Source organism: Hyperolius riggenbachi, chromosome 9, assembly GCF_040937935.1.
Source record: "Hyperolius riggenbachi isolate aHypRig1 chromosome 9, aHypRig1.pri, whole genome shotgun sequence".
Classification (NCBI taxonomy): domain Eukaryota; kingdom Metazoa; phylum Chordata; class Amphibia; order Anura; family Hyperoliidae; genus Hyperolius; species Hyperolius riggenbachi.
Genome location: NC_090654.1, coordinates 7,843,505 through 7,870,906, shown reverse-complemented (window position 1 = coordinate 7,870,906; position 27,402 = coordinate 7,843,505). Strand labels below are relative to the sequence as shown.

The following is a 27,402-nucleotide window of genomic DNA, read 5'->3' as shown; positions in this document are numbered from 1 at the left end:
GGGGGGGGGGGAGGGGAGCTTCTGGATCCGATAGAGGCTTCCCCTGTCCTCCTCCATCCCACGGTGGTCTCATTAGGCCGCTCCGAACGGCGGCCATGTAAATATTTACCTTCCCCAGGCTTCAGCGCCGGCGTAGTAAAGCGGACCCGACTGAGATCGGCTAGTTCCGCCTGATCTCGAGCTGAGAGCTGCTACTGCGCCTGCGCTGGGGAAGGTAAACGCGCCTGCGCCACACCCTGACAATTTGTTGACTGTGGCTTCAGAGGGGCCTAGAGAGACCACCATGGGACTGAGGAGGATAGGGGGGGCCTCAATCGGATCCGGAGGCTTCCCCCTCCCAAGGTAAGTACCCCCCAGGGGCCTTTTTTCAGTACAGGTTCTCTTTGAAGTGGTATAAAACTCAAATTTCACATATGGTCTCAGGAATTAAACACAGCATAAACACAATAGGAACAAAATCATTATTGGCTTCCAAGTTACTGGAAGGGTTAATAATTTAAACTTCCACCTCACATAGAAGCTAATTGACAAGCAAGGCTATCTGGCGTATCCCTTATATTTTATACCAGTGTCAGTCCGCTTCCTTCATAATTCCCGTCCGTGGGTGACATACCATGATGGTGCCGCCTGTCTGGGTCCTCAGTGGCCTCAATACTCTCCTCTGAACCAGGAAGTTGGGGAGTACCACAAGGGGCGGGATCTCCGTTATTGTAGCCACCACAAATGACCACTAGAGGGAGAGGACAACATGTACATGGTTATTATTAGAGCATGCGAAACAATAAAGTAAAAATAATATAATTAAAGTTAGTGTACCTCGAGTGAGATTGCTATGTTTATTTATTTTGCCTTCCAATTATACTCATGACATTGTTTTACAAATAAATTGCAGCAGAAACCCCAGCAAATGAGGGGTTATGTGGCATAGGAGGGGTTATATGAAAATGGGAGGGGTTATGTGACATAGGAGGGGTTATATGACATGGGAGGGGTTATGTGGCATAGGAGGGGTTATATGGCATTATGTGGCATAGGAGGGGTTATATAACATGGGAGGGGTTATGTGGCATAGGAGGGGTTATATGACATGGGAGGGGTTATATAACATGGGAGGGGTTATGTGGCATAGGAGGGGTTATATGACATGGGAGGGGCTATGACTGCCATTTAAAGAAAGTCCAATCCTTGGTAAGAACAGTTATTCTAAAAATGATTTCCCCGGAGACCCTCTTTAATACTAGTCCATCAGTAGAGGTCATGCCTCCGCTATACAGCTGGGAAACCACGCGGTATTTATCAGCATTTAACGCAACCTTGCCTATCACTACTGACGTCCAGTACACACCTCTTGGTGGCCATGCAGTCTCGCAACCATGAAAATGTATTATAAACTCACAAACCTATTATCAGTATGCCCTGGTGGGAAGCTGCCGGTGGCTCCTTTACTGCTGGATTCCAGATTCCAGCACATGTATATTTTACATTCTATACAGAAGTATTGCCTGTTTGTTTAGATGAATCCACAGATACGCTTTAATAGCAAATGTACAGACACTACACTATAATTACTTACAAAAACCCTGTATTAGGGACGGTCATTAAGCTGCTGTATTTGATTGGTCCGTCTTCAAGATGCATAAATTTGAATACATTTATATTTTTTTACATCTAATTGACCATCCCTTGTCCTCAAGAAAGAAAAGCAAACACATATAAAGTATATTACAACACTGTCCTGCGGTAATGATAACTGTGTATTATACTGCATGTCAGAAACCCTTACAGTCCTCTAATAATGATACCTTTAATTTATTCAGGTAGCGCCTGGTGTGTACGACCAGCAAGTCCTCCTCCGTGGCCTCCTTAGCAGTAACGATGGTGTCATCTGTAATCAGCTTCTCCTCTGTAAAATGAGGAAATATCCCTGATTGGCTGAACAGAGAATGAAGTGATATAAATAACCCTGACCTCTAGTGGTAGGAGGTATGAGAGACATGCTAATGTTAAAGTGAAGCCAAGGTGAGAGGGATATGGAGGCTGCCATATTTATTTCCTGTTAAGCAATACCAGTTGCCTGGCAGCCCTGCTGATCCTCTCCCTCTAATACTTTCAGCCATAGACCCTGAACAAGCATGCAGCAGATCAGGTGACTGAAGTGTGACTGGATTGGCTGCATGCTTGTTTTCTGGTGTGATTCTGATGCTACTGCAGCCAAATAGATCAGCAGGACTGCCAGGCAACAAGGAAATAAATATGGCAGCCTCCATATCACTCTCACCTCAGGATCACTTTCGAGGTGAATTCCACTAAGGACCACTGGATTGGGAACTAAATCTGAAGAACATATGAAATGTATATTGACATATCTTTGTTAGCACACAGACGCTGACATGTACAGTTCAAGGCTGTTGTATTGCTCATGATAATATAGATTAGCAGAGCAGTACAAGAGGTGACAGACTACACACATACAAGGCTGGGGCATCGAATGAACCATACTAGTATGAGGGTGAAGAGTAGAGTCGGAAATTAGATCATTTTCAGTTCATACAGGATTATGCAGATTTTAAAATGGGCCAATCAAATTCCACCTTAGCAGGTTTCGATTGGTTCATTTTCAAGCTGCAGAAAGTTGCATTGAAGACTTGCATAATCCTGTATGAACGGTTTCCATCTCACTGACCATCACTATTAAAGGGCACAAGTTTATCCTCAGAACACAGATGCTGTTACACAGGAGGCGGGGCCAAGTTTTGCTAACTTCATTTTAATGATATTTTTACTATCGGGGGTGCCCGCCTCTTTGGGCATTAGATGCCATTTAGTCACTTGGTACCGTGACATCAGGTACTGGCACACCGAAGGTCCTATGTTCATGAGTGATCGTGTATACCATTTGTTGCCGCAATACTTAGGAGCCGACATAAACAATGCATGCATAAAAATAACCACTAGATGTCACCCACACACCACTGATCTCTATTAGTCCATTTACCTATCCAGGGAAAAATAACAATTAAATGTCCCCCCTTAAAAAACAATGTTTGGTTCAAACAGATGGTTGCAGCTGCTGATTGTCCCTGTTTGTTTAAAGGGATCCGAGCACCATTTTTAGTACCCAGGGCACATCAACAGCACATTACAAATGCATGCTAACAATGTGGCTCTTTTTACATTTAAAAGTTTAGCAGAGGGTTTTATTACCCTACTTTTGTGTAATGGGGCCTGTCCACTGCATACATTTCAGGCAGATAAGGACCGCTGTAATTGTTTTATTGCAAACATTAGCAGAGAACAAGCAAAAGCTTTCCCCAGCAGGGGGGGTGGGGAGATAGGACACTGCTTCACAGAGTTTAGAGAAGTCACAGATGCTATCTTCACACGTTCCCCTGGATAAATAAGGGTAACTAGAAGGGGAGGGGGGGGGGGACATGGCAGCTCCTACAGATAATAGAAACCATGAGAAACTGTAGGACAAAAGTGGTGCTTGGCTCCCCTTAAAGCTAGGCACCCACTGCATAGTGATTGAGATAAATGGGAGCGTTAATCTCCCAGCGTTCATCATTGTTTGTTCAATTGCCGCGGTCGATTGAGTTTTCCCAGGCGCTGTATGCAGCATCTTGGAGACTATTGCTTCACGGATAGCAGGGCGCTGTCCCTGTGAACCAATTATAATGCTGAGCACCAGGGCTGTGGAGTCGGTCCAAAAATCCACCGACTCCGACTCAGACTCCTCAGTTTAGGATTCCACCGACTCCGACTCCTCCTCCTCTAATTTGCATATTACAATTTTGTTGATTAAAAGTATGTAACATGAAATTCGTCTCTTAACTGCCAACGCTTAGGAATTTTACAAGACAACTGAAGTGAGAAGGATATGTAGACTACTATATTTATTCCCTTTAGACTAAAACTAGTCCTTGGTAAGAACATCTATCAGGCCCTAGGCAATGTAACTGTGGGTACATGTAAGAATGATGTGCAGGTACTCTGCAAGGGAATGAGGAGATTCTTCCTCTATTACACATTATTCATGCACAATCTGAACAAGGTTTATGGGTGACAGACAACACCTCTGTGTTCAATGTGCACAGCATTCTCAGTGGATTCCCTGCAGCTCTGTGGGGAGTGCATATGTAGAGAATAGTACTACTGTGTAACAAAGTAAACCTGAGACAGATGAAATTAAAGTTTTATACATACCTGGGGCTTCCTCCAGCCCCCTTCAGGCTAATCAGTCCATCACTGTCCTCCTCCGCCACCTGGATCTTCTGCTATGAGTCCAGGTACTTGAGCCAGTCGGGCGTAGTGCGCATGCACACACTCCGCCGCCAGGAGCATACTACACCTGTGCAGCACTATTGCGCAGGTGCAGAATGTTCCTGGCTGTGGGAGCGGCATGCGGCCAGACAGCGCTGACTGGCTGAATTACTAGGACTCATAGCAGAAGATCCGGGTGGTGGAGGACAGCGAGGGACTGATTAGCCTGAAGGGGGCTGGAGGAAGCCCCAGGTATGTATAAAACTTTACTTTTCATCCGTCTCAGGTACCCTTTAATTTGTAGTCACCAAACCAAATTTTAACAAAATATCAAATTATTTGATTTCATCAGCAAAGGGAGTGCATACATTTGCATAAATCAGCATCAGTGCAGAATTATTTCCATCTCATTGACCATCTCTATTAGTGACACAGCTACACATCAGGCTTTATTCTTACAGCATAGATGTTATTTAGTATATATAAGAGATTCCTGTGTACACATCATATATACAGTCACAATCAGATATGTATATCTGACCTTAAAAATATGGGGACTGCTTTATTGAAGCAGCACAAGTAACTAATTTTGATTGGTTTATTTCATTTTTGTGGACTAAGCACAGCTATTACTGTATATATACATTATTTTTAATGACTATTATCTGAGAAATAGAACATTTTATCATATTTTCTATTTTAATTACAGTTACAAATTCATTAGGAGTCGGAGTCGGAGTCGGTGCATTTTTTCCCGACTCCGACTCCAGGCACTCAAAATTGCCCGACTCCACGACTCCGACTCCACAGCCCTGCTGAGCACACACATTTCATTTTACCGACAGATCGATGGGTCGAAACGATTTCCATCATGTCCAGTCAGCTCCCGATCGATAACGAGATCACTTTGTACAATAGTGATCGGATAATTGATCCTGTTATCAATCAGGAGTTGAGCGGACATGTTGGAAATTATCAGTTCGACCGGTTGATCTGCCAGAAAATGTTATTGGCGAGTATCTAATATAAGGCTACAGGTTTGGCCATACAATACACAGCAGCTGACTTCACCACATAGCATTCAACAGGAGAGTTCTGTGGTGTATGGGCGCCCTCTACTGGTAAATTTTAGTAGTGTGTGAAGTGTTTCTTTAACTCTGAGGGCCCTTTCACACCAGAGGCTAGTTTCGGCGTTTTACAGCCAAGACCATAGTTGGCGTTTTCCAAGGTAAAATAAAAGTCCATAGACTTTCATTTTACCTTTCACACCTAAAGCAGCTTTTTTGGGCGTTGCGTTTTGAAGCTCCCCGGAGCTTTTTCAGGGCTGTTTACAGCCGAAGTTGGCTGTTGGCGTTTCAATGATAGTCAATGGAAAACGCCAACTTCAGCGTTTTCAAAGCGTTTTCAAAGCGTTTTACAGCTGACTTGTTCACTTATTTTTATAGGAAAAAAAAAAAAGGACGTTTTCATATGAGCTGTAGAATGCCTTGAAAACGCTATGTATTGGCGTTAAGCAAAAGGATGAGTTTCAGCCTTTTCTACCGCAGCCTCTAGTGTGAAAGAGCCCTAAAGGTAACTATACACTGGTCGATTTGCCATTAGATCGACCAACAGATAGATCCCTCTCTGATCAGAGAGGGATCGTATGGCTGCCTTTACTGCAAACAGATTGTGAATCAATTTCAGCCTGAAACCGATCACAATCTGTGGAGCCGCCACTGCCGCCTGTCCCCCCCCCCTCCGTATACATTACCTGAAGCTGGCTCCGGGTCCTCTTCTCCGCGCTGCACCGCATCCCAGCGTACACTGTGTAACTCTGTAACCAGGAAGTTCAAATAAAGCGCCCTCTATTTGAACTTCCTGGTCACTGTAGTGACACAGGAAGTTAATGTACGCTGGGATGGAGCAGGAACAGAGCGGTGCAGCGCGGAGAAGATGCCCGGGAGCCAGCGTCAGGTAATGTATACTTGTATCAGATCGGCCGCCGCTAGCGACGCGCTCCCTACCCGCGAGCGATCGACGGTATTTTTCCGCACGGCGCGATCGACGGACCGATCCGATTTCGGGAGGAAATCGGATCGGCGTGTGCGTTTAGCACGAACGATTGGCAGCAGATTCGATCCCAGTGATCGAATCTGCTGTCGAAAGGGCTGCAAATCGGGCCAGTGTATGGCCAACTTTACATTTATTTTTAGAGAGGTCAATGACTGAGATGGACATAATTCTGGCTTGTATGCAAGTTTAATTTATTTATTAAGCAGGCCTCTATTACTTTTTCATGCTTTTTAAAAGAATGAAGGTAAATGACAGGTTGAGAGTGATATGGAGGCTGCCATATTTATTTCCTTTTAAACAATGCAGATTGCCTGGCTGTCCTGCTAATCCTCTGCCTCTAATACATTTAGCCATAGCCCCTGAACAAGCATGCAGCAGATCAGGTGACTGGATTAGCTGCACGTTTGTTTCAGGTGTGTGATTCAGCCACTACTGCATCCAAAGAGATCAGCAGGACTGCCAGGCAACTGGCATTGTTTAACAGGAAACATCCATATCCCTCTCACTTCAGGAGGCTTTTAAATCATGTCATTAAAAAGCTAAAACAAAATTACCTCTGAGGAAGTTGATAACTTTTCCCCATTTCCCCGAGTCAAATGGATGAAGTTTCTCCATGCCCATAAATGTGATGTTGTAGCCAGCGGAATAGACGATTGGCCAGCAAGCTGTGGGGAGGTCGTCATACAGATGTGTGGGATGCGGCCTAGAGGAGGAGGCGGGGCAAAGAGAATATAAGCATAAGAGATAAGCCATACACACTCACACAGCATTCATACTGTCTATACCCGGGCTCTGAACACATGCTACACACCCCTGGGGGGGAAATATGGTTAGTCTCAGAGAGGACTCGAACTGTCATGGATAATCTATTATCAGACGGAGGTGAACAGAGGAGAGCAGTGGGCATAAGTTTGCCTCGGGTATCCTTTACAGAAAAGGATAACCCCGGGAGGCACTTACCTTAGGAGGGGGAGGCTCTGCATCCTGATGAGGCTTCCCCCGTCCTCCTCAGCGATCCAGCACTGGCAGCCCCAGAACAGCGCAGAGGTAAATATGTACCCACCCTCCATCCTATGCAGGCGCAGTAGAGCGGACTAGATTGGGCTGCTTGTGCCTGAGCCCGATCAGAGAGCCGCTCCTGCGCCTGTGCTGGAGCCGGGACGGTAAATATTGCAGGCGGTACTACACCTGTGCCAGAGCTGACAGCATGAACTGATGTGGTTTTGGGGGATAAAAGGAGACCGAGAGCCCAATATAGTGTAGCCTGTACTGGAAATGTGGGAATGAAAGGGTAAGTATATTGTTATACTCACAACGCTGGGGTACCATCCAGGCAACCACTATATATGGACGGTGGGGAGATTAGACCTGTCCTCACTCAGAATTAAGAAGTCGCTCTCTGTAGGTCGGAAAAATAGGGAGCCAAATCCCCTCCACCAGGCTGGACACGGTAATTGTACAGAGGCGCCAGAAGTACAAAATGAGATAAAACTTTTAGGCTGGTTTCACACCAGGACGTTGCGTTAGAGGGGGCGTTAAGGTCGCATAACGTCCCCCTAACGCAACGCCTGGTGGTGTTGGAGCAGGACGCTACCAAGAGCCGTGTTACAAGCAGCTCTTGGTGCGCCTGCTCTTGCAGAGTCACTGCGGAGACCACGTGAGCGGAGCTCTCCGCATCACGTGGTCCCGCCGGCTAATCGCCGCACAGAGCGGCCGCTCCAGGAAGTAAACACTGCACGTCACAACGTGCAGTGCATATTAATTAGCCATGTGCCTGGCCGCTCTCCGCTCCTCCCCAACATTACTGAGCATGTGCAAGCAGTCTAACGCGGCTCAGCCGCGTATAAAGTACTGCATGCAGTACGTTGTCTTGTGACGCAGCGTTACAATGTAACGCAACGTGGGCACTGTGAACAGCCCCATTGATTTTTCATTACTGTGCGGTGGGCTGCGTTACAGGCTGCTCTAACGCGCGCCTGTAACGTCCCACTGTGAAACCAGCCTTAAAAGGTTGCTGGGTGGGGAGGGGGGGTTAGTGGTGGACTGACCTCCCCAAGTTACACACAGGATGCTGTTGATTGTTTCGAAGCTTAATTTATTTCCATACTCCAGAGCAATGTAACGCGTTTCGTGGTTTTGGGGAAGCCAGTCCTGGATCTCTGAGGCCTAGAAGGACGAGGGAAGCCTCATTAGGATTCAGAGGCTTCTCCTTCCTGAGGTAAGTACCTCCCACAGGAGGGGGGGAGGAGTTGTTATTTCTCTTACAGAGTCTCTAAACAAAAGCATCAAGCATTGTTTCTTATACACAGTTAAAGTGGACCCAAATTAAAAATACAACATTTCAGAAATGAAATCTATATTCTAAATTATACTCATAAATAGCAGCCTTTTTTCAGCTGCATGATGACAAATATAAAATATTTTACATTTATTGGAGGAAACCCGTCCCTTCCTTTCATATTGCCGGGACAGAATCCGGCAGACTGGTGGAGAAGGAGGTGTCCAGCAATGGAGGAATTGCTAATGGCTGCCACCTGTATAACCCTAGTTATGGAAAGAGAAGGGTGAAAAGCATGCACTGAAATGCTCATAGGCTTGAAGGAGTGTTTTTTTATCTTTGTATGTGTCAGAGTGGTGCAACTACATATGTTAAATTAAAAAAATGTTTGATTTGGGTCCGCTTTAAGGAGTATTCTGAATACAAATAAATGCATCAAGGGGTACTTAGCCAGGACAGGCAATCATAAAGGTCCTGATAACACTGGTCTATAACATAGCATCATCACCAGGTCTACTAAACCATCTAGCACCAGATCCTGTGATCTCCACACACTGACCAGCAGCAGGGATCCTGTGATCTCCCCACACTGAACTGCAGCAGGGATCCTGTGATCTCCACACACTGACCAGCAGCAGGGATCCTGTGATCTCCCCACACTGACCAGCAGCAGGGATCCTGTGATCTCCCCACACTGACCAGCAGCAGGGATCCTGTGATCTCCACACACTGACCAGCAGCAGGGATCCTGTGATCTCCACACACTGACCAGCAGCAGGGATCCTGTGATCTCCCCACACTGACCAGCAGCAGGGATCCTGTGATCTCCACACACTGACCAGCAGCAGGGATCCTGTGATCTCCACACACTGACCAGCAGCAGGGATCCTGTGATCTCCCCACACTGACCAGCAGCAGGAATCCTGTGATCTCCACACACTGACCAGCAGCAGGGATCCTGTGATCTCCCCACACTGACCAGCAGCAGGGATCCTGTGATCTCCACACACTGACCAGCAGCAGGGATCCTGTGATCTCCACACACTGACCAGCAGCAGGGATCCTGTGATCTCCACACACTGACCAGCAGCAGGGATCCTGTGATCTCCACACACTGACCAGCAGCAGGGATCCTGTGATCTCCACACACAGACCAGCAGCAGGGATCCTGTGATCTCCCCACACTGACCAGCAGCAGGGATCCTGTGATCTCCACACACTGGCCAGCAGCAGGGATCCTGTGATCTCCACACACTGACCAGCAGCAGGGATCCTGTGATCTCCACACACTGACCAGCAGCAGGGATCCTGTGATCTCCACACACTGACCAGCAGCAGGGATCCTGTGATCTCCACACACAGACCAGCAGCAAGGATCCTGTGATCTCCACACACTGACCAGCAGCAGGGATCCTGTGATCTCCCCACACTGACCAGCAGCAGGGATCCTGTGATCTCCCCACACTGACCAGCAGCAGGGATCCTGTGATCTCCCCACACTGACCAGCAGCAGGGATCCTGTGATCTCCCCACACTGACCAGCAGCAGGGATCCTGTGATCTCCCCACACTGACCAGCAGCAGGGATCCTGTGATCTCCCCACACTGACCAGCAGCAGGGATCCTGTGATCTCCCCACACTGACCAGCAGCAGGGATCCTGTGATCTCCCCACACTGACCAGCAGCAGGGATCCTGTGATCTCCACACACTGACCAGCAGCAGGGATCCTGTGATCTGGCCAGCAGCAGGGATCCTGTGATCTGGCCAGCAGCAGGGATCCTGTGATCTGGCCAGCAGCAGGGATCCTGTGATCTGGCCAGCAGCAGGGATCCTGCGATCTGGCCAGCAGCAGGGATCCTGTGATCTGGCCAGCAGCAGGGATCCTGTGATCTGGCCAGCAGCAGGGATCCTGCGATCTGGCCAGCAGCAGGGATCCTGCGATCTGGCCAGCAGCAGGGATCCTGCGATCTGGCCAGCAGCAGGGATCCTGCGATCTGGCCAGCAGCAGGGATCCTGCGATCTAGCCAGCAGCAGGGATCCTGCGATCTGTCCAGCAGCAGGGATCCTGCGATCTGTCCAGCAGCAGGGATCCTGCGATCTGACCAGCAGCAGGGATCCTGCGATCTGGCCAGCAGCAGGGATCCTGCGATCTGGCCAGCAGCAGGGATCCTGCGATCTGGCCAGCAGCAGGGATCCTGCGATCTGGCCAGCAGCAGGGATCCTGCGATCTGGCCAGCAGCAGGGATCCTGCGATCTGGCCAGCAGCAGGGATCCTGTGATCTCCACACACTGACCAGCAGCAGGGATCCTGTGATCTCCACACACTGACCAGCAGCAGGGATCCTGTGATCTCCACACACTGACCAGCAGCAGGGATCCGGTGATCTCCCCCCACAGACCAGCAGCAGGGATCCTGTGATCTCCACACACTGACCAGCAGCAGGGATCCTGTGATCTCCACACACTGAACTGCAGCAGGGATCCTGTGATCTCCCCACACTGACCAGCAGCAGGGATCCTGTGATCTCCAGACACTGACCAGCAGCAGGGATCCCGTGATCTCCACACACTGACCAGCAGCAGGGATCCTGTGATCTCCCCACACTGACCAGCAGCAGGGATCCTGTGAACACTGACCAGCAGCAGGGATCCTGTGATCTCCACACACTGACCAGCAGCAGGGATCCTGTGATCTCCCCACACTGACCAGCAGCAGGGATCCTGTGATCTCCCCACACTGACCAGCAGCAGGGATCCTGTGATCTCCACACACTGACCAGCAGCAGGGATCCTGTGATCTCCACACACTGACCAGCAGCAGGGATCCTGTGATCTGGCCAGCAGCAGGGATCCTGTGATCTGGCCAGCAGCAGGGATCCTGTGATCTAGCCAGCAGCAGGGATCCTGTGGTCGCAGTGAGAGTCTCCTGCAGCCATTACTGGTACAGTATACCCAGCAAGCTCTTGGTGAAGCAGGATTCGCTGGAGTGTGAGGGGCTACCATGCTCCAGGCAGCCCTCTGAGGCATCAGTGATACACATTGCTGGGCAGCAGCAGGGATCCTGTGATCTCCCCACACTGACCAGCAGCAGGGATCCTGTGATCTCCCCACACTGATCAGCAGCAGGGATCCTGCGATCTCCACACACTGACCAGCAGCAGGGATCCTGCGATCTCCACACACTGACCAGCAGCAGGGATCCTGCGATCTCCACACACTGACCAGCAGCAGGGATCCTGTGATCTGGCCAGCAGCAGGGATCCTGTGATCTCCACACACTGACCAGCAGCAGGGATCCTGGGAACTGGCCAGCAGCAGGGATCCTGTGGTCGCAGTGAGAATCTCCTGCAGCCATTATTGGTACAGTATACCCAGCAAGCTCTTGGTGAAGCAGGACTCGCTGGAGTGTGAGGGGCTACAATGCTCCAGGCAGCCCTCTGAGGCATCAGTGATACACATTGCTGGGCAGCAGCAGGATAACCCTCTGATCTCTCCCCCTGGCTGAGTGTGAGCCCCTCCCCCTCCATACTACACAGCAGCCCTCTCTGCTTACTCACATACTGACTTCCGCACGGGGTCACCTCTCAGGAAGCTGGAATGACAGATGACGTCAAGGGGAAGGAGGTCCTCGTGCCGCGTCATCGTGACGTCACGGGAGGCCGCCCTGCAGGTGCCCAGGTGCTACAGAGACCTGCCCGCTGTGTGAGAATCACGCCAATGCACCTGGCACGCCTCCTCCCTGCGCTGAGCCCGGCCCCGCCTCCTCCCTGCACTGTGCCACCAACTAAGGTTATCACGGGGCGGGGTTACCGGGGATGTGGGCGGGGAATGGGCGGAGTCTGGAGGCTGCAGGTAGAAATAGCTGCTGGTGGCAACAATGTAACAGCAGCAGGAAGCGGCGCGAGACTTATTAGCCCTGTATTCTGTTCCATAGAGACACGCGGCGTCTTATTATTATTATGGCAGCTAGAGATGGGAAGTTCGGATCTTTTCAATGATCCGGATGATTCGAATCGGATCATTGAAAAGATCCGGATCTTTGATCCGAATCTCGGATCATTTTACTAGGGAAGCATTCGGGGGTGAAATGACTAGCAGGACAGGAGAAGGGGAGGGGGGTGGACACACAGAGAAGGGGAGAAGATGGACAGAGGGCAGGGAGTGGACAGAGAAGGGGAGGGGGGCGGACACACAGAGAAGGGGAGAAGATGGACAGAGGGCAGGGAGTGGACAGAGAAGGGAGGAGGGACGAGCAGAGAGCAGAAATGTTTACTTGCACACAATACCCACATGCTGCAATTATGCTTTACATGTATTTCACCTATATGTCCATCTGTGTCGCACAGTGAAAGGCCCAGTGCACACCAAAACCGCTAGCAGATCCGCAATACGCTAGCGGTTTTGGGAGCTGATTTCAGAGCGATTCTAGGTATGTTTAGAGAGGTTTTCTAAACATACCTAGCGGTTTTGCGTGCGTTTTTGTGTAGCAGATTACACATATTGTTACAGTAAAAGCTACTGAAAAGCTACTGTAACAAAAATGCCTGGCAAACCGCTCTGAACTAGCGTTTTTCAGAGCGGTTTGCGTTTTTCCTATACTTTACATTGAGGACGAAACGCTTCCGAAAACCGCAAACGCGCAGCAGGAGGCGCGTTTGCGGCTTGGCAAAAACCGCAAACCGCCGGTGTGCACCATCCCATTGCAATACATTAGACAAGCGTTTTTAGAGGCGGATGCGGCCAGCGGATCGCTCCAAAAACCGCTCGGTGTGCACTGGGCCAAAGAAAGCATTCCCCAAAGCATTCCCAGAAGTGAAGTGCAGCTGATTAGTGCCAAGTGCAGGAGGATCATATTGCCCTGCAATCACAGTGCCTGCAAAGTTACTGAGCTGAGCCAAAAGCTTCCAATGTGATCACTGTGCACAACTAGGAACAGACAGCCTATAATGAGCAGCACATTGCAGCCAGTATGTGTGCTCTACACATATCTGGCAGTGGCACCCATGTCCCCTCTCTCATCTACCTGTCTCCCTGCAAGGCTGCCTCCCATCCAACAGAGCGATCCATCTCAGCTCTGCTTCCAGGACCCCGCTGCCCGCTGAGAGGGGGCGTGTCGCTCCTGGCCCCGCCCCTTTTTCGATCCGAATCACTCATTTTGATGATTCGGATGATTCGACTCACAATATAGATTCGGATCAAAGATCCGAATCGTTCATGATCCGGACAACACTATTTTTTTTTTTATTTTTTTTTTTAGAATCTTTATTTATACCAAAATTTTTTTTTACAAAAACCATCAATAATACATATCAATACATATCATATATCCTGGTATCCACCAGCTACATCGTTCTGGTCCCTTTTCAAGGGGGCCATTTCTGCTTAAAGTGGATACTCCTAGTGGACATCATATTAACAAGCTGGTGTAAACCTTATATCACCATATTATACTGTTAATTCACCTCCATTCCCATCACTATATGTTCAATCATGCTTTCTACCATCCACCCATGGTCTGATAGTCCTTCATTTCCACCCACAGCTATGCCATTCATTCAGTCATCTAACAATTTAACCGGGAGGGGGAGGGGGGGGAGCCCCCGGAGCCACGGAGAGCCAGAGCGCTTTCCTCTTAACTTTTCTCTTTTCTTTCTTTTCCCCTAGTGAATGCCCCTCTTCTCTTTCTCTCACTCCCTGCTCATCAGAGATGCATATTCCTCCGTGTCCACAAATAAATTCCATTTTTCCCAGCTCTTTTCTGTTAATTGTTCTCCTACCCTATTTTCCTGAACCAATTTCTCCATCTGAGAGATATGTGTCACCTCCCTCAGCCATTCCCCTACTGATGGGGTATGCACTGATTTCCAGTGTCTAGCTATAAGTATTCTTGCTGCGTTTATTAGATGTTTCGCTATTGAATTCCTGTATTTTTTAACACTGAAGGGGTTTACATGCAGGAGATAAAAGTCCGGGTCCTCTGGAGGAGCTAACCCAGTTATTTTTCCTAGATATTTTTTAACCTCTGCCCAAAACGGCTGGATTTCCTGGCACTCCCAGAATATATGAAATAAAGTTCCCCTTTTTGTCCGGCATCTCCAACACCCTGCATCCGCTTCTCTAAAGATCTTATTTAACCTATCTGGCGTATGATACCACCTACTTACCATCTTGACTCCTGACTCCTGGATTCTTATGGACATCGAGCTTTTATGAGCGAAATATAATATCCTCTTCCATTCGGTATCTGTATATTCTTTTTGTAGGTCTCTTTGCCACTTCTCTCTCCATTTCCGTTTTTCAGATCAGATTCCGTGTTCAAGAGATTATAAATTTCTGAGATGGAGCCTCTATTTTGTCCCACTCCCACACACATTTTTTCAAAGGGCCTCAAATCTCTAGAGAATTCCACTTTTGTACCTTGGGACCTTAAGAATGATCTGATTTGAATCAAAGACCATTCTTCCAGTCTAGGTTTCTGTAATATTTCCTTGAGCTCTGAAATTGATACCCAGTCTCCTTCCTTAACCAATCTAAAAGCTCTAATTTGTTCGGGGTCTCCCCACTGCATGCATGCCTTCTTATTACGCCCCGGGCTAAAATCGGGATTGTCTAGTATCGGAAGGAGAGGCGAGGGCCGATTAATTAATTGAGTTCTACGGGAGTATAGGGATAGCAATTCCAGGGAGCATCTAAGGAAACATCCTGCGGGATGTGCAATTGAGGTTTTCCTCTTTAACCATGGGATCCCTGTTAAGGGTGTCTGTATGAAATTTTGTTCCAATCTCACCCATATTTTATCTTCTCTATTTCTGTGCCAATCTATTATCCTCTTTAGGGCTGCTGCTGCATGATATATTTGTGGGTTAGGGACCGCCATTCCCCCATTCTCTTTAGGCTGTGTCATAAGCCTATAATTGATGCGTGGTGGCCTAGAGTGCCAAATGAATCTCAGAAAATCTTTCCTCAATGTATCAAAAAAGGCTTTAGGTACTCTTATCGGGAGAGACTGGAACACATGCAACAATCTCGGCATGACATTCATTTTTATGATGTTGATTCGTCCGAACCATGAGAATTCTGGTCTATTCCAGTAATTTAAGTCCTTTTTTATTTCTTGTGCTACTGCTTTATAATTGCTATGGTATAGTTTCTGAATATTCGGGGAGATATTTATTCCTAAATATTTTAACGTGGAGGTCATCCAACTGAATGGGAAATTTCCTCTTAGATGTTCCACCTCTTCTTGTTCCATGGCTACCCCCATAGCTTGGCATTTAGGCCAGTTGATCTTAAACTTAGATAAATGTCCATATCGTTTAAACTCAGCCATCAAACATGGCAGGGACACTCCTATTCCTGTAAGAAAAAATAAAAGGTCGTCTGCATAAGCGGCGACCTTGTGCATATCTCCGCCCACTTCCATGCCTTTTATATCTGAGTTTGCTCTGACCTTTCTCAGAAAGGGTTCTAATGTTAGCGCGAATATCAGCGGAGAGAGGGGACATCCCTGCCGAGTTCCATTAAAGATCTGTATAGGTTCTGAGGGTACCCCATTAACCCTAATTCTTGCCGAGGGGGAAGTGTATAGTGCCAAAACTCTGCGCAGCATGTTTTCTCCCAATCCCACATGCCTGAGGGTAACCTCTATAAATTCCCAGTCCACCCTGTCAAATGCCTTCTCGGCATCTGTCGATAGGCACAAGACAGGGGACCCAGACACTTCAGCTGCTTGCATAAGCATCACTGCTCTCATAACGTTATCTCTAGTCTCTCTTCTCAGGACGAACCCAGCCTGATCTGGATGGATCAGAGCTGGTAGCCTGGGTGCTAGTCGCGCTGCCAGAATATGAGCAAATATCTTTAGATCTACGTTCAGCAATGCAATAGGTCTATAACTAGTGCACTGTGCTGGGTCCTTGCCCTTTTTCTGTATGACCGAGACCATAGATTGCAAGGAGTCCCTGCCGAAATCCGTTTGTTTGTCCCCTCTCTCCGCCAAAGAATTCACTGCCTCCACCAGATATGGCGCCAGAGCATTTTTATAACATTTATAGTACTCTGCGCCAAACCCATCCGGGCCTGGGGCCTTACCTAATTTACAATGGGCTATGGCCTTCTCTACCTCTTCTAATGTAATAGGTTGTTCCAATTTTCGTATATCATCCTCATTTAGCTTAGGCATCCCGGATTCCCGCATGTATTCCAGTATCTCTCCTCGTCTTTTAGCTCTACTTTCCTCAGTTTCCCCTCTCCCTATCCCGTACAGTTCCTCATAGAATTCTTTAAAAACTCTAGCTATTGATTCATTCCTATGATGTTTCCTGGAATTTCGATCGACAATGAAGGGTACATAGTTGGCCTGTTGCTGCTGTTTGAGTGCCCTGGCCAATAATCTTCCTCCTTTATTACCATGCTCATAGAACGTTTTTTGGCATCTCTGGAGGGCATATCTGGCTCGTGTATACATTAAGGCTTTATATTTTTCTCTTTCTGCTGTTAATTCTCTAAGTATATCCTCTGTCCTATTCCCTTTATGCTGTCTTTCCAGCCTCTCTATATTCGCCATGAGTTCTTTTCTACGCTTCTCATTCTCCCGTTTTAAACGGCTTCCCTCTTGAATTAGCTTGCCTCTGATTACACTCTTATGCGCCTCCCATAGTATCATAGGGGAGACTTCTTCAGATCTATTCGTCTCAAAGTACATATCTATGCCCTTTGAGACTCTGTCTCTGATTTCCTCTTTCTGCAGTAAGTAGGGATTTAGTCTCCATTGTGTATGCCCATACTGTCTTTTTACTAGATCTATTTTTAGAAAAACAGGGGAATGATCTGACAAGGTGGCGCAGCCAATGGAGGTTTCCGGGCGATATGAGAGCAAATTTTGTGAAATAAACATATAATCAATACGTGAATGCATATTGTGGGGTGGGGAGAAATATGTGTAATCTTTTATTGCAGGGTGCTGGAGACGCCATATGTCACAAAGTTGCCTGTCTTGCAAGGATTTCCTCCCTCTTTTAATCCCTTTGTATGTAAGGAAGGATTTACCTGAAGATGAATCTATTACAGGTTCCAAAGTGAAATTCAGGTCTCCCCCAATTATTAGACTCCCTTCCGAGAACTCGTCCACCACTCTCAAAAAAGTCTCCAGGAAATCCAGCTGTTTACTGTTAGGGGCATAGAATGTACCCAAAGTCAGTCTACATGTCTCGTATTTTCCTTTTATCAGTAGGAATCTACCCTCCGAGTCTCTATAAACTTCTTCCTCTTCTAGGTGAAATCCTCTCGCCATTATTATAGCTACTCCCCTTTTTTTCACATCTTCAGCGCTACTATATATAGCCTTGGGATACCTCCTATTAGTCAATTTGGGGTGTCCAGGGTTTTTAAAATGGGTTTCCTGCAGAAATATTACCTCTACTCCCAGTTTGTGGCTCTCTAGTAACAGGGAAGACCGTTTCTCTGGTTTGTTCAGGCCTCGGGCATTCAGGGTCATAAATTTGAGGGTCATCTTTTGGCGCCTGACCATGATCTCCATGCTTCTTCAAGAGCTCCCCTTCGTCCCCTCCCCCCACACCCCTCGCCTCCACTATTCTCACCACATTCATGCCATTCACCCGTGCTCACTTGCAATTCATACCCAGACCATTCCATCGTACCTTCTTTAAGGTGGACCAATTCCACCTGTACCCTCCTCAAGAGGGCTTCTGAGCTACGTGCTCTCTTTCTATAGGGTGGTCTGTTAGACCTCTTCCCTATTCCCTTTTGGGGTTCCTCACCCCTAGGGGACAAAATACTACGGATGACCTCAGTGACCCAGTCCCCCCCCGTCCCCACCCCCATCCTCAGCATCATTGGGGAAAAAAAAAAAGAAGGGGGGGGGGGGGGGAGGCGGGAAAGGGAGAGCGAGGGAAGGGGTGAGGGACCGGGAGAAGAAAAAAAAAAAAAAAAAAAGGAAAAAAGGGGAGAAGCAGGAAGAGGACACTAATCTATCCAACATAGGTTGGTTTCCTAGATTTCATATCTGTTCTATGTATAAAGTGCGGTCAGAATCACCTCATCGTCTTATTATATATAGCCTTTACAATGGTTATTGATCCCCCTTATCTACTATAGTGTTATCTATAATTTCCCCACTTACCCCCATATAGGCCCTCCATACTATGTGCACATCAAATATTTTCTTCTTTTAACAATATGATCATTATATAATCATACATTTCCTAATCTACATTGTGCCCTTTCTTATACAGATCATAATTTCCCTTTCTCTTCCCCCTCCCCCCCCCCCCCCCCCCCCCCCTGGCAGTGGCGATGTGAGACAGGATCCTACTAGTGTCTTTTTCTGTTATTACGTGAGATTACTTCACCCCCCTATATGTTTATTTATAACCTTATCAAGAAACCAACTTCTTTTCCTCCCCCAAAGATAACTGACTTATTTAAGTGTGCACATAACTTATTCACCATTTTACTCTTACTCTAAGTATATATGTGTTTATTCTTCCTAATGAAGACTATTGCTCCTGTCTCATTCGCCACCGCCAATCGGTTCCAACCTACTCAACCTAAGCAGGTTTCTTCCACCCCTAAATACAGTTGTGCTTATAATTTACCATCGTGTCCTTTTACTCCCCATAACAAAACATCTGTGACTTATACATCTTTATCACTATGACCATTGAAAAAAACCTAACTTTCCTAGCAACATTGTGCACTTTCTTGCAAGAGTCAATATCTGTTTTTCCCCGAGAAGGTGGCTACCTGGAACAGGATCTCACTGATGTCCATTTTCATATTTTTACATGGTTTCGTTTCTTTCCACTGTTTATCTGATGTAGCTTTATTTAATATCCCCCCTCTTCTCTTTACTAACAACTTATGGTGTAGTCAAATATACTCTTAACCTAATCCCCAATTTACTCGTATTTACTCATAATTTTTAATCCTGTCCACCCAGCCACTTCCTTTGGGGTGACATCTTACTTCGGCTCCTTATCCAGGCGTGTTATCAATTATGTTTAAGACCTTAAGACCTCTCTCCACCATAGCATCTCAAGAGCAGAGAAACAAGCAGAAAGAAAAAAAAAAAAAAAAAAAAAAAAAAAAGGGGGGGGGGGGGGGCCCACACATGTCCCCCCCGGATGGCCGTCTGGGCAGCGATATCCTCACTGTTTAATCTTTAATCTATTTACTAGATATTATGTGGGTTACGTTTCCCAATCCCCCTTCCACCTCCCCTTATCGCTACTATAGATTTTCTACCTCTTCCTCCAATTGTATTAGTGTACATTAATTATTATAGCCCTTGGTCATCCTCAGGGGAGCAGCGTGAGGCCCCCCTCTTAATTACCTATAATGTTTTGCTTAAGTGCTTTGCTACATAATATAAGGTCTAATATTATACAAATTTCCAGCAGCATGCCTAGAAGCTCATGTATGTCATATCGACCATTATGCTCTTATTTACCGAAAAAATAACGATAGAGACAAAAAGCACCCCCTCTCCCTTCCCCCATCCCCCACCCCAACAAATCCCCCCCACCCCCACCTCCCCACTTCACAAGAAAAAAAAAAAAGCGCTTGTATATATCATCATTTATGACTCCTGGACCTAGGCTCATACATCCCAGCGTCAGGGTCCCAGCCAATAAGTTCCACAGGCTCAATTGCTAGAAATGAAAAAAAATCTGGGAGATCTCCTGGATGTCTAAGGAAAAAAGTTCTTTGATTTTTCCTAACAATTAAACTGAACGGGAACCCCCATCTATATTGTATATTTTCTTTTTGTAAGACAGTCAGCAAGGGGCGAATAGCTTTCCTTTGTTGTAAAGTGCTTGGGGCCAGGTCCTGGTAGAGCTGGATTCTATGTGTTTCCCATAGGATGTTTCCCTGGCTCCTAGCTGCCTCCATTATTGCTTCCTTTTCATGAAAATGATGTATACGGCAAATAATGTCTCTTGGTAGTTCGCCTGTTTTGGGGGTCTGTCTTAGCGCTCTGTGGCATCTCTCGAACCGCACTATTTGCTCTGAGGGTCTATTCAGTAGTTTATTAAACATCTGGGTCACCACAGGTTGAAGTTCCTCTTGGCCGCAGGTTTCAGGTAAACCTCGGATTCTGATATTTTTCCTCCTAGATCTATTTTGGAGATCTTCAACTTGGTATCTCAGGGATCCACAGTAGCTATTCTGCTTATCTCTCTCCCCCCATAACTTAATATTCATAGCCTGTAGATCAGTTACAGCTGCTTCAAGCTTGGTGACTCTGTTATCTATAGTGTGTAAGGCTTCACGGAATAGCTCTAGTTCAGCTTTGGTGGTTTCTACTATTTTTTCTGTTTGTTCAGTGAGATCTTGCTTAGTGGGTAGCATTTTTAGAAATTGCCAGATATCCTCCAGATTTCTTTGTCCCTTCTGTGTTCCCTCCTGGGGGTCATTAGAATGCGCTCCTGTCTGGGTTTTTTCTATTTGCTTGCTAGCCCCCCCGGTTTTGGGAAAGAAGTCCTTTGCTGATCTCTGGGATTGATTTAAACTATCGTCGGCTTCTTCCTTTTTCCTATTGCGTCCCGACATTTTTATTTACTTATAGGTAGTGATTTCAGATATATGGATTTATATGTCCAGTATATAGTGAGAGAGGCCTGTGGGATTAGCCCTTCCCTCAGGCTCCAGACAAAGGATCCCGGCAACAGTTCTATAGTTGTTTAAATATAGACAGCTTTTACTTACAGATCCGGAGATATCTAGTGTAGGGTCTCACTCACCACCTCCTCCGGCCTGCTAGGGTCACCGGTGTGTCTCTGTGCAACCTCTCTTCCTCCAGGCCTACGGCCAAAACTGCAGCTCAGCGTGCTCTCCTCTGCTCAGGCCGCATAGGGCCGGCTGTGTGGGTTGCTCCTTTAAGCCTCTAGTGTAGAGCGCTGCTCCTCTGGGTAGTCTCCGTGTCCACGCAGCTGGCCTCCGTGTGTCTGCGTCCGCAGACTTTTACAATCGTATTTTCCAGTCACACCGGGCGCACCGAGCAGGCTTCGCTGCTGGTTCCCTCCAATGTCGGGCAGGTCGCACCTCTCTACCGGGTTCCCCAGAGTCAGCTTTGTGGTAGACAAATGATGCCGCAGCCGCTTCGCTGGATAAACTTTCCGGGAGGCCCCAGGTTTTCCGGGTCGCAGGGAGTCAGTCTCTCAGCTTCGAAACCACTCGGCGGGCCTCACTCATGAGGTAGGACGCCGAGCAAAGCTTCTGCCGAGGGAGGATGGGGACGGAGCATCGGACGCGCCTCACCTACGTCATCACGTCAGCACGCCCCCCCACTCCGGACAACACTAATGTCAGCAGCAGTTGTGGTGTGTGAGCTGCACCTCCCCCATGTGCTGATCACACCCCCCATAAGTTCATTTATGGTGATTTCAATATAGAGTTTTAAAGTGTACCTGAGATGTGGTGTATTTATACTTACCTGGGGCTTCCTCCTGCCCCATGAGGTGCGTAGGCTCCCTCGTCGTCCGCTCCGTTTTCTTATATTCCCCCCCCCGCCCACAGCTCGGCTGCGTGCGCACGCAAAGCCCCCTCCCCTCGGAGTGCTTACGAATGATATTTGTAAGCGTGATCTCACATGAATGATAATCACCTGAATTAATCTGTCATGACTTTACACTTTAACCTCCCAGGCGGTATGCCTGACACAGTGTCGGGCAAACCTGCCGCAGGAGATCGCATGGCCCCGGGAGGATTTTTTAAAATAAAATGTGTGCAGTGGTCTTCAGCTAGCACTAGGCTAGCTACCTATGCCCCCCAAGTGCCTCCGCTCTCCCCCCGATCCCCGCCGCAATACATACCCCCCAGGGATCCCGCGATGGCGCAGCCTCCCGATCAGCTCCAGGCTTCCGTATGAGAAGGATCGGGACTGCGCATGATGTCATGTTCGATCGTCGCCATAGCGACGACTGAAGCTAATTGGGAAGCTGTGGTCGCGGGATCATGGACAGGTGAGTGTTGCCGGCGGCGATCGGGGGGAGCAGATAGGTGCCAGGGGACTTGGGGGCCACAGGTAGCTAGCCTAGTGCTAACTACGAAGCTTAAAACATGTTTTATTTAAAAACTCCCTCCCGTGGACGCAGCCTCATAAACTGCATACCGCCAGGGAGGTTAAAGGGGAACTGAAGTGAGAGTTATATGTTGGCTGCCATATTTATCTCCTTTTAAACAATACCAGTTGCCTGGCTGTCCTGCTGATCTATTTGGCTACAATAGTGTCTGGATCACACCAGAAACAAGCATGCAGCTAATCTTGTCAGATCTGACAATAATGTCAGAAACACCTGATATGCTGCATGCTTGTTCAGGGGCTATGGCTAAAAGTATTAGAGGCAGAGGATCAGCAGGACAGCCAGGCAACTGGTATTGCTTAAAAGTAAATAAATATGGCAGTCTCCATATCCCTCTCACTTCAGTTGCATGTGTAGAAAACCTCTCAGGAACATGCCTAGAATCGCTCTGAAATCTGCTTCAAAAACCGCTAGCATTTTGAGGTGTCCACTGGGCCTAAATGGTATGTAGGGATTAGCAGGGCAATATGAGTAAAGGCCATGAGAAAAGTTGTTTAATGGGGGCCTAACCCCGGGACCGTGGCATGCCAGAGGGGGATCCATGGCAAAAGTCCCACCAAAAATGATGTAATTTACGCTGACTTGTGTTTTCATCTCTAAAGGGCAGAAATCACATTACATTCCTAAATTGGTGGAATAAAGTGCTTTAAAACGTCCAGCGTCTGTACATGTCGATTAGGTAGTGTAACTATATATTGGCATATTTGGAGTTCATAAATAAAATATATTGACTGTCTTTACTCCAGTCGTTGTGTGTCTACTTGGAGGAGGTAAGTCCACCACTACCTCCTCTATTTACCAAGAATTTGGTTTTTAAGCTCATTTAGCTTCCTTTTATCCCTTTGGCGCCTCTGTTCTCCTGCATAAGGTAGTGTAAGCAGTACTTGTATTTGTCAGATTCTAGGCAAGTCATCCCCAAGGTGGTGTGTGACAACGTCTTACCTGGGATGTGGAATAAGAGCTGGGATTGTGCAGTTGTAGTAGAGGAGGGCACAGCAGCAGCATAGAAGGACTCAGCCAAGGAAGATTATGAAGAGGATGGAGGAGGAGGAGGAGAAGAGGAGGTGGCAGCAGCGCTGCATGCAATTTTGTGGCAGGGTCACCAACAGTCCAACTCCACTGCAGAGCCACGCATTCCATGTTTCCCAGCCGTCAGCAGGTTTACCCAGTGGGCAGTGTAGTACTTGCCCTGACCGTGTTTTGCAAACCAGGTATCAGTGGTTAGATGGACCCTTGACCCAACACTGTGTGCCAGGGATGCCACGACTTGTCTTTCCACATGACGGTACAGGTTTGGTATTGCCGTTTTGGAGAAAAGGTTTCTGACGGGTACCTTCCACTGCGGTGTCCCGACTGCTACAAATGTTTTATATGCCTCAGAGTCCACCAGCTGGTATGGTAATAGCCGGCAGGATAAGAGTTCCAACAAGCCAGCTGTCAAGACGCTGGGCAAGGGGGTGAATCAGAGAAATTGGTTTCTTACGCTCAAACATGTCCTTCACAGGAACTTTCATTCCAGTATATCAGCACACCAAAGTGGTTGGAATCACGCTCTTTATCGAGCCATCACTATCCACAAATAGTTAGCCGACAATTGTTTTGGGGGCCTCGCAGGGCCCCCCTTTATCAAGGCAACCACACGCCTTGATAAAGGCATGCTGCTTATGTTCATGTGCTGATCCCACTGTCGTTTGTGATGGGAGATCAGATGCCTTCACAAAACAGCTGTACCTAGGTGGGATTTGGCCTTCCCATGACTCACAATAAAATGCTGCAGAAGATGGCTGGCTGACCCCAGGTGCCGATACAGGCTGTTTGCCACCAGCTCCTTGTGAGTTCTCCCTGCTTCAAATTTGTCTCCTCCTTCTCTCTGTCTCTCCATCTGAACTGTCCTCTTCTTGATTTCTTCTGTTGGGCACCCACATCACAGCCATGGACACACCATCAGGATCTGCTTCACTTGTATCTGACAACTCACAAAAGGCAGCAGCAGCGGGGGTATCATCACACCTTACGTCCATCTGCGTAACACCACCTGACTGAGACCTATCGGGTGTAACATCCTTATCGTCATCCTCTGGCAATAATGCTTGCGCATCATCACTAATTTCCACAAACTGATGTGTAAATAACATATCAAGTGAATCGGCTGTGGTGCTAGAGGTGGTGGGGTGAGTGGTAAGTCGTGGGGTGCCTGAATCAGAGCAGGAGGATGGTGCGGCAAGGTGCCGAGCAGAAGCGGAAGAAGATGGGAGTGCTGTTGTGTAAGCCAGTCAATTACGCCCTCAGAATTTTGGGAGTTCATGGTATGTGGCCTCTGAACATCTGGCATCATTCTAGGGCCACAGGAAATCACAGCACCACATCCCCTGCGGTGTGGCCTGCTTCTGCCTGTCATTTTTTATTACACAATATTAAAATATCAAAAATAAATACCCTGCCAGTGAGGAACTGATGGTCACTTCACACAGTTCAGGTGACAGATGGGTTAACGCAACATAAACCTCCAGGCATCTTAAGAAATCATTAGATAGTGCAGATTCCTTCTAAAACTGTTGTAGAATAGGAGGAGCTAGGAAGGTCTCTCAGACAGTGCAGTGTGCGAGGGGAATTGCTGTTGCTCAGGTAACCAACACACCTGCTGTATTGATAGCAGCAGGCTCTGAGGAGGAATTCAGCAGGGGGGGAGGAGAACATCACAAATCATGTCTAGCCTGCACTCTGCAATCATGCCTAGCCTGCGCTCTGCAATCATGCCTAGCCTGCACTCTGCAATCATGTCTAGCCTGCACTCTGCAATCATGTCTAGCCTGCAGTTCTACATCTGTAGAACTGCTATCAAGCACTCCTTAATCTGCGCCAGTTTAGGGATGGATTTGCACTTTTATTAACTTTGGTGCAGCTCTAGAAATCCATGCTAAATTGCCACTATTACTAGGATTGAAGAAGGTTCTTCTTATCATGCAGAACTGTTCTCCCTGCTGGTTAGAACAGATTAACAAGAAAAAAACAGTCTGTAATGCGTTGATAAATCTCCCCCTGTGAGACCAAGTTCTGCCTCCAGATAATGCTGTTCCACGTTGTGCCTGTGGGAATCAAGCATATGATCTAACAAAATGCAAAGGAAAAGGAGCGCTTTCTGGTGCATTCACATTTTAATACAGTGGTGTGAAAAACTATGTGCCCCCTTCCTGATTTCTTATTCTTTTGCATGTTTGTCACACTTAAATGTTTCTGCTCATCAAAAACTGTTAACTATTAGTCAAAGATAACATAATTGAACACAAAATGCAGTTTTAAATGATGGTTTTTATTATTTAGTGAGAAAAAAAAACTCAAAACCTACATGGCCCTGTGTGAAAAAGAAATTGCCCCCTGAACCTAATAACTGGTTGGGCCACCCTTAGCAGCAATAACTGCAATCAAGTGTTTGCGATAACTTGCAACGAGTCTTTTACAGCGCTCTGGAGGAATTTTGGCCCACTCATCTTTGCAGAATTGTTGTAATTCAGCTTTATTTGAGGGTTTTCTAGCATGATCCACCTTTTTAAGGTCATGCCACAACATCTCAATTGGATTCAGGTCAGGACTTTGACTAGGCCACTCCAAAGTCTTCATTTTGTTTTTCTTCAGCCATTCAGATGTGGATTTGCTGGTGTGTTTTGGGTCATTGTCCTGCTTCAGCACCCAAGATCGCTTCACCTTGAGTTGACAAACAGATGGCCGGACATTCTCCTTCAGGATTTTTTGGTAGACAGTAGAATTCATGGTTCCATCTATCACAGCAAGCCTTCCAGGTCCTGAAGCAGCAAAACAACCCCAGACCATCACACTACCACCACCATATTTTACTGTTGGTATGATGTTCTTTTGCTGAAATGCTGTGTTACTTCTATGCCAGATGTAACGGGACACGCACCTTCCAAAAAGTTCTACTTTTGTCGGTCCATAAGGTATTTTCCCCAAAGTCTTGGCAATCATTGAGATGTTTTTTAGCAAAATTGAGACAAGCCTTAATGTTCTTTTTGCTTAAAAGTGGTTTGCGCCTTGGATATCTGCCATGCAGGCTGTTTTTGCCCAGTCTCTTTCTTATGGTGGAGTCGTGAACACTGACCTTAATTGAGGCAAGTGAGGGCTGCAGTTCTTTAGATGTTGTCCTGGGGTCTTTTGTGGCCTCTCGGATGAGTTTTCTCTGCGCTCTTGGGGTAATTTTGGTCGGCCGGCCACTCCTGGGAAGGTTCATCACTGTTCCATGTTTTTGCCATTTGTGGATAATGGCTCTCACTGTGGTTTGCTGGAGTCCCAAAGCTTTAGAAATGGCTTTATAACCTTTTCCAGACTGATAGATCTCAATTACAGTACTTTTGTTCTCATTTGTTCCTGAATTTCTTTGGATCTTGGCATGATGTCTAGCTTTTGATGTGCTTTTGGTCTACTTCTCTGTGTCAGATAGCTCCTATTTAAGTGATTTCTTGATTAAAACAGGTGTGGCAGTAATCAGGCCTGGGGGTGACTACAGAAATTGAACTCAGGTGTGATAAACCACAGTTAAGTTATTTTTTAACAAGGGGGGACAATCACTTTTTCACACAGGGCCATGTAGATTTGGAGGTTTTTTTCTCACTAAATAATAAAAACCATCATTTAAAACTGCATTTTGTGTTCAATTATGTTATCTTTGACTAATAGTTAACGTTTTTTGA

General features: G+C 47.1%; 1 protein-coding gene across 3 annotated transcripts in view; it reads right to left on the bottom strand.

Moving 5' to 3' along the window:
• HDAC11 (histone deacetylase 11) overlaps window positions 1-27,402 on the bottom strand; it is a 70,486-nt gene that overhangs the window by 27,707 nt on the left and 15,377 nt on the right. The window contains exons 1-4 of one of the 3 annotated variants that reach the window (XM_068251868.1): window positions 12,160-12,270; window positions 6,870-7,018; window positions 1,803-1,903; window positions 614-730 (exon numbers count right to left, since the gene is read on the bottom strand). In XM_068251868.1, coding sequence (XP_068107969.1) covers window positions 614-730; window positions 1,803-1,903; window positions 6,870-7,018; window positions 12,160-12,236 — 444 coding nt within the window. In that variant the 5' untranslated portion in view covers window positions 12,237-12,270. Of the gene's footprint in view, window positions 1-613; window positions 731-1,802; window positions 1,904-6,869; window positions 7,019-12,151; window positions 12,271-27,402 lie in introns of those variants that run through there. The other 2 variants (XM_068251869.1, XM_068251870.1) reach the window with 2 other exon arrangements.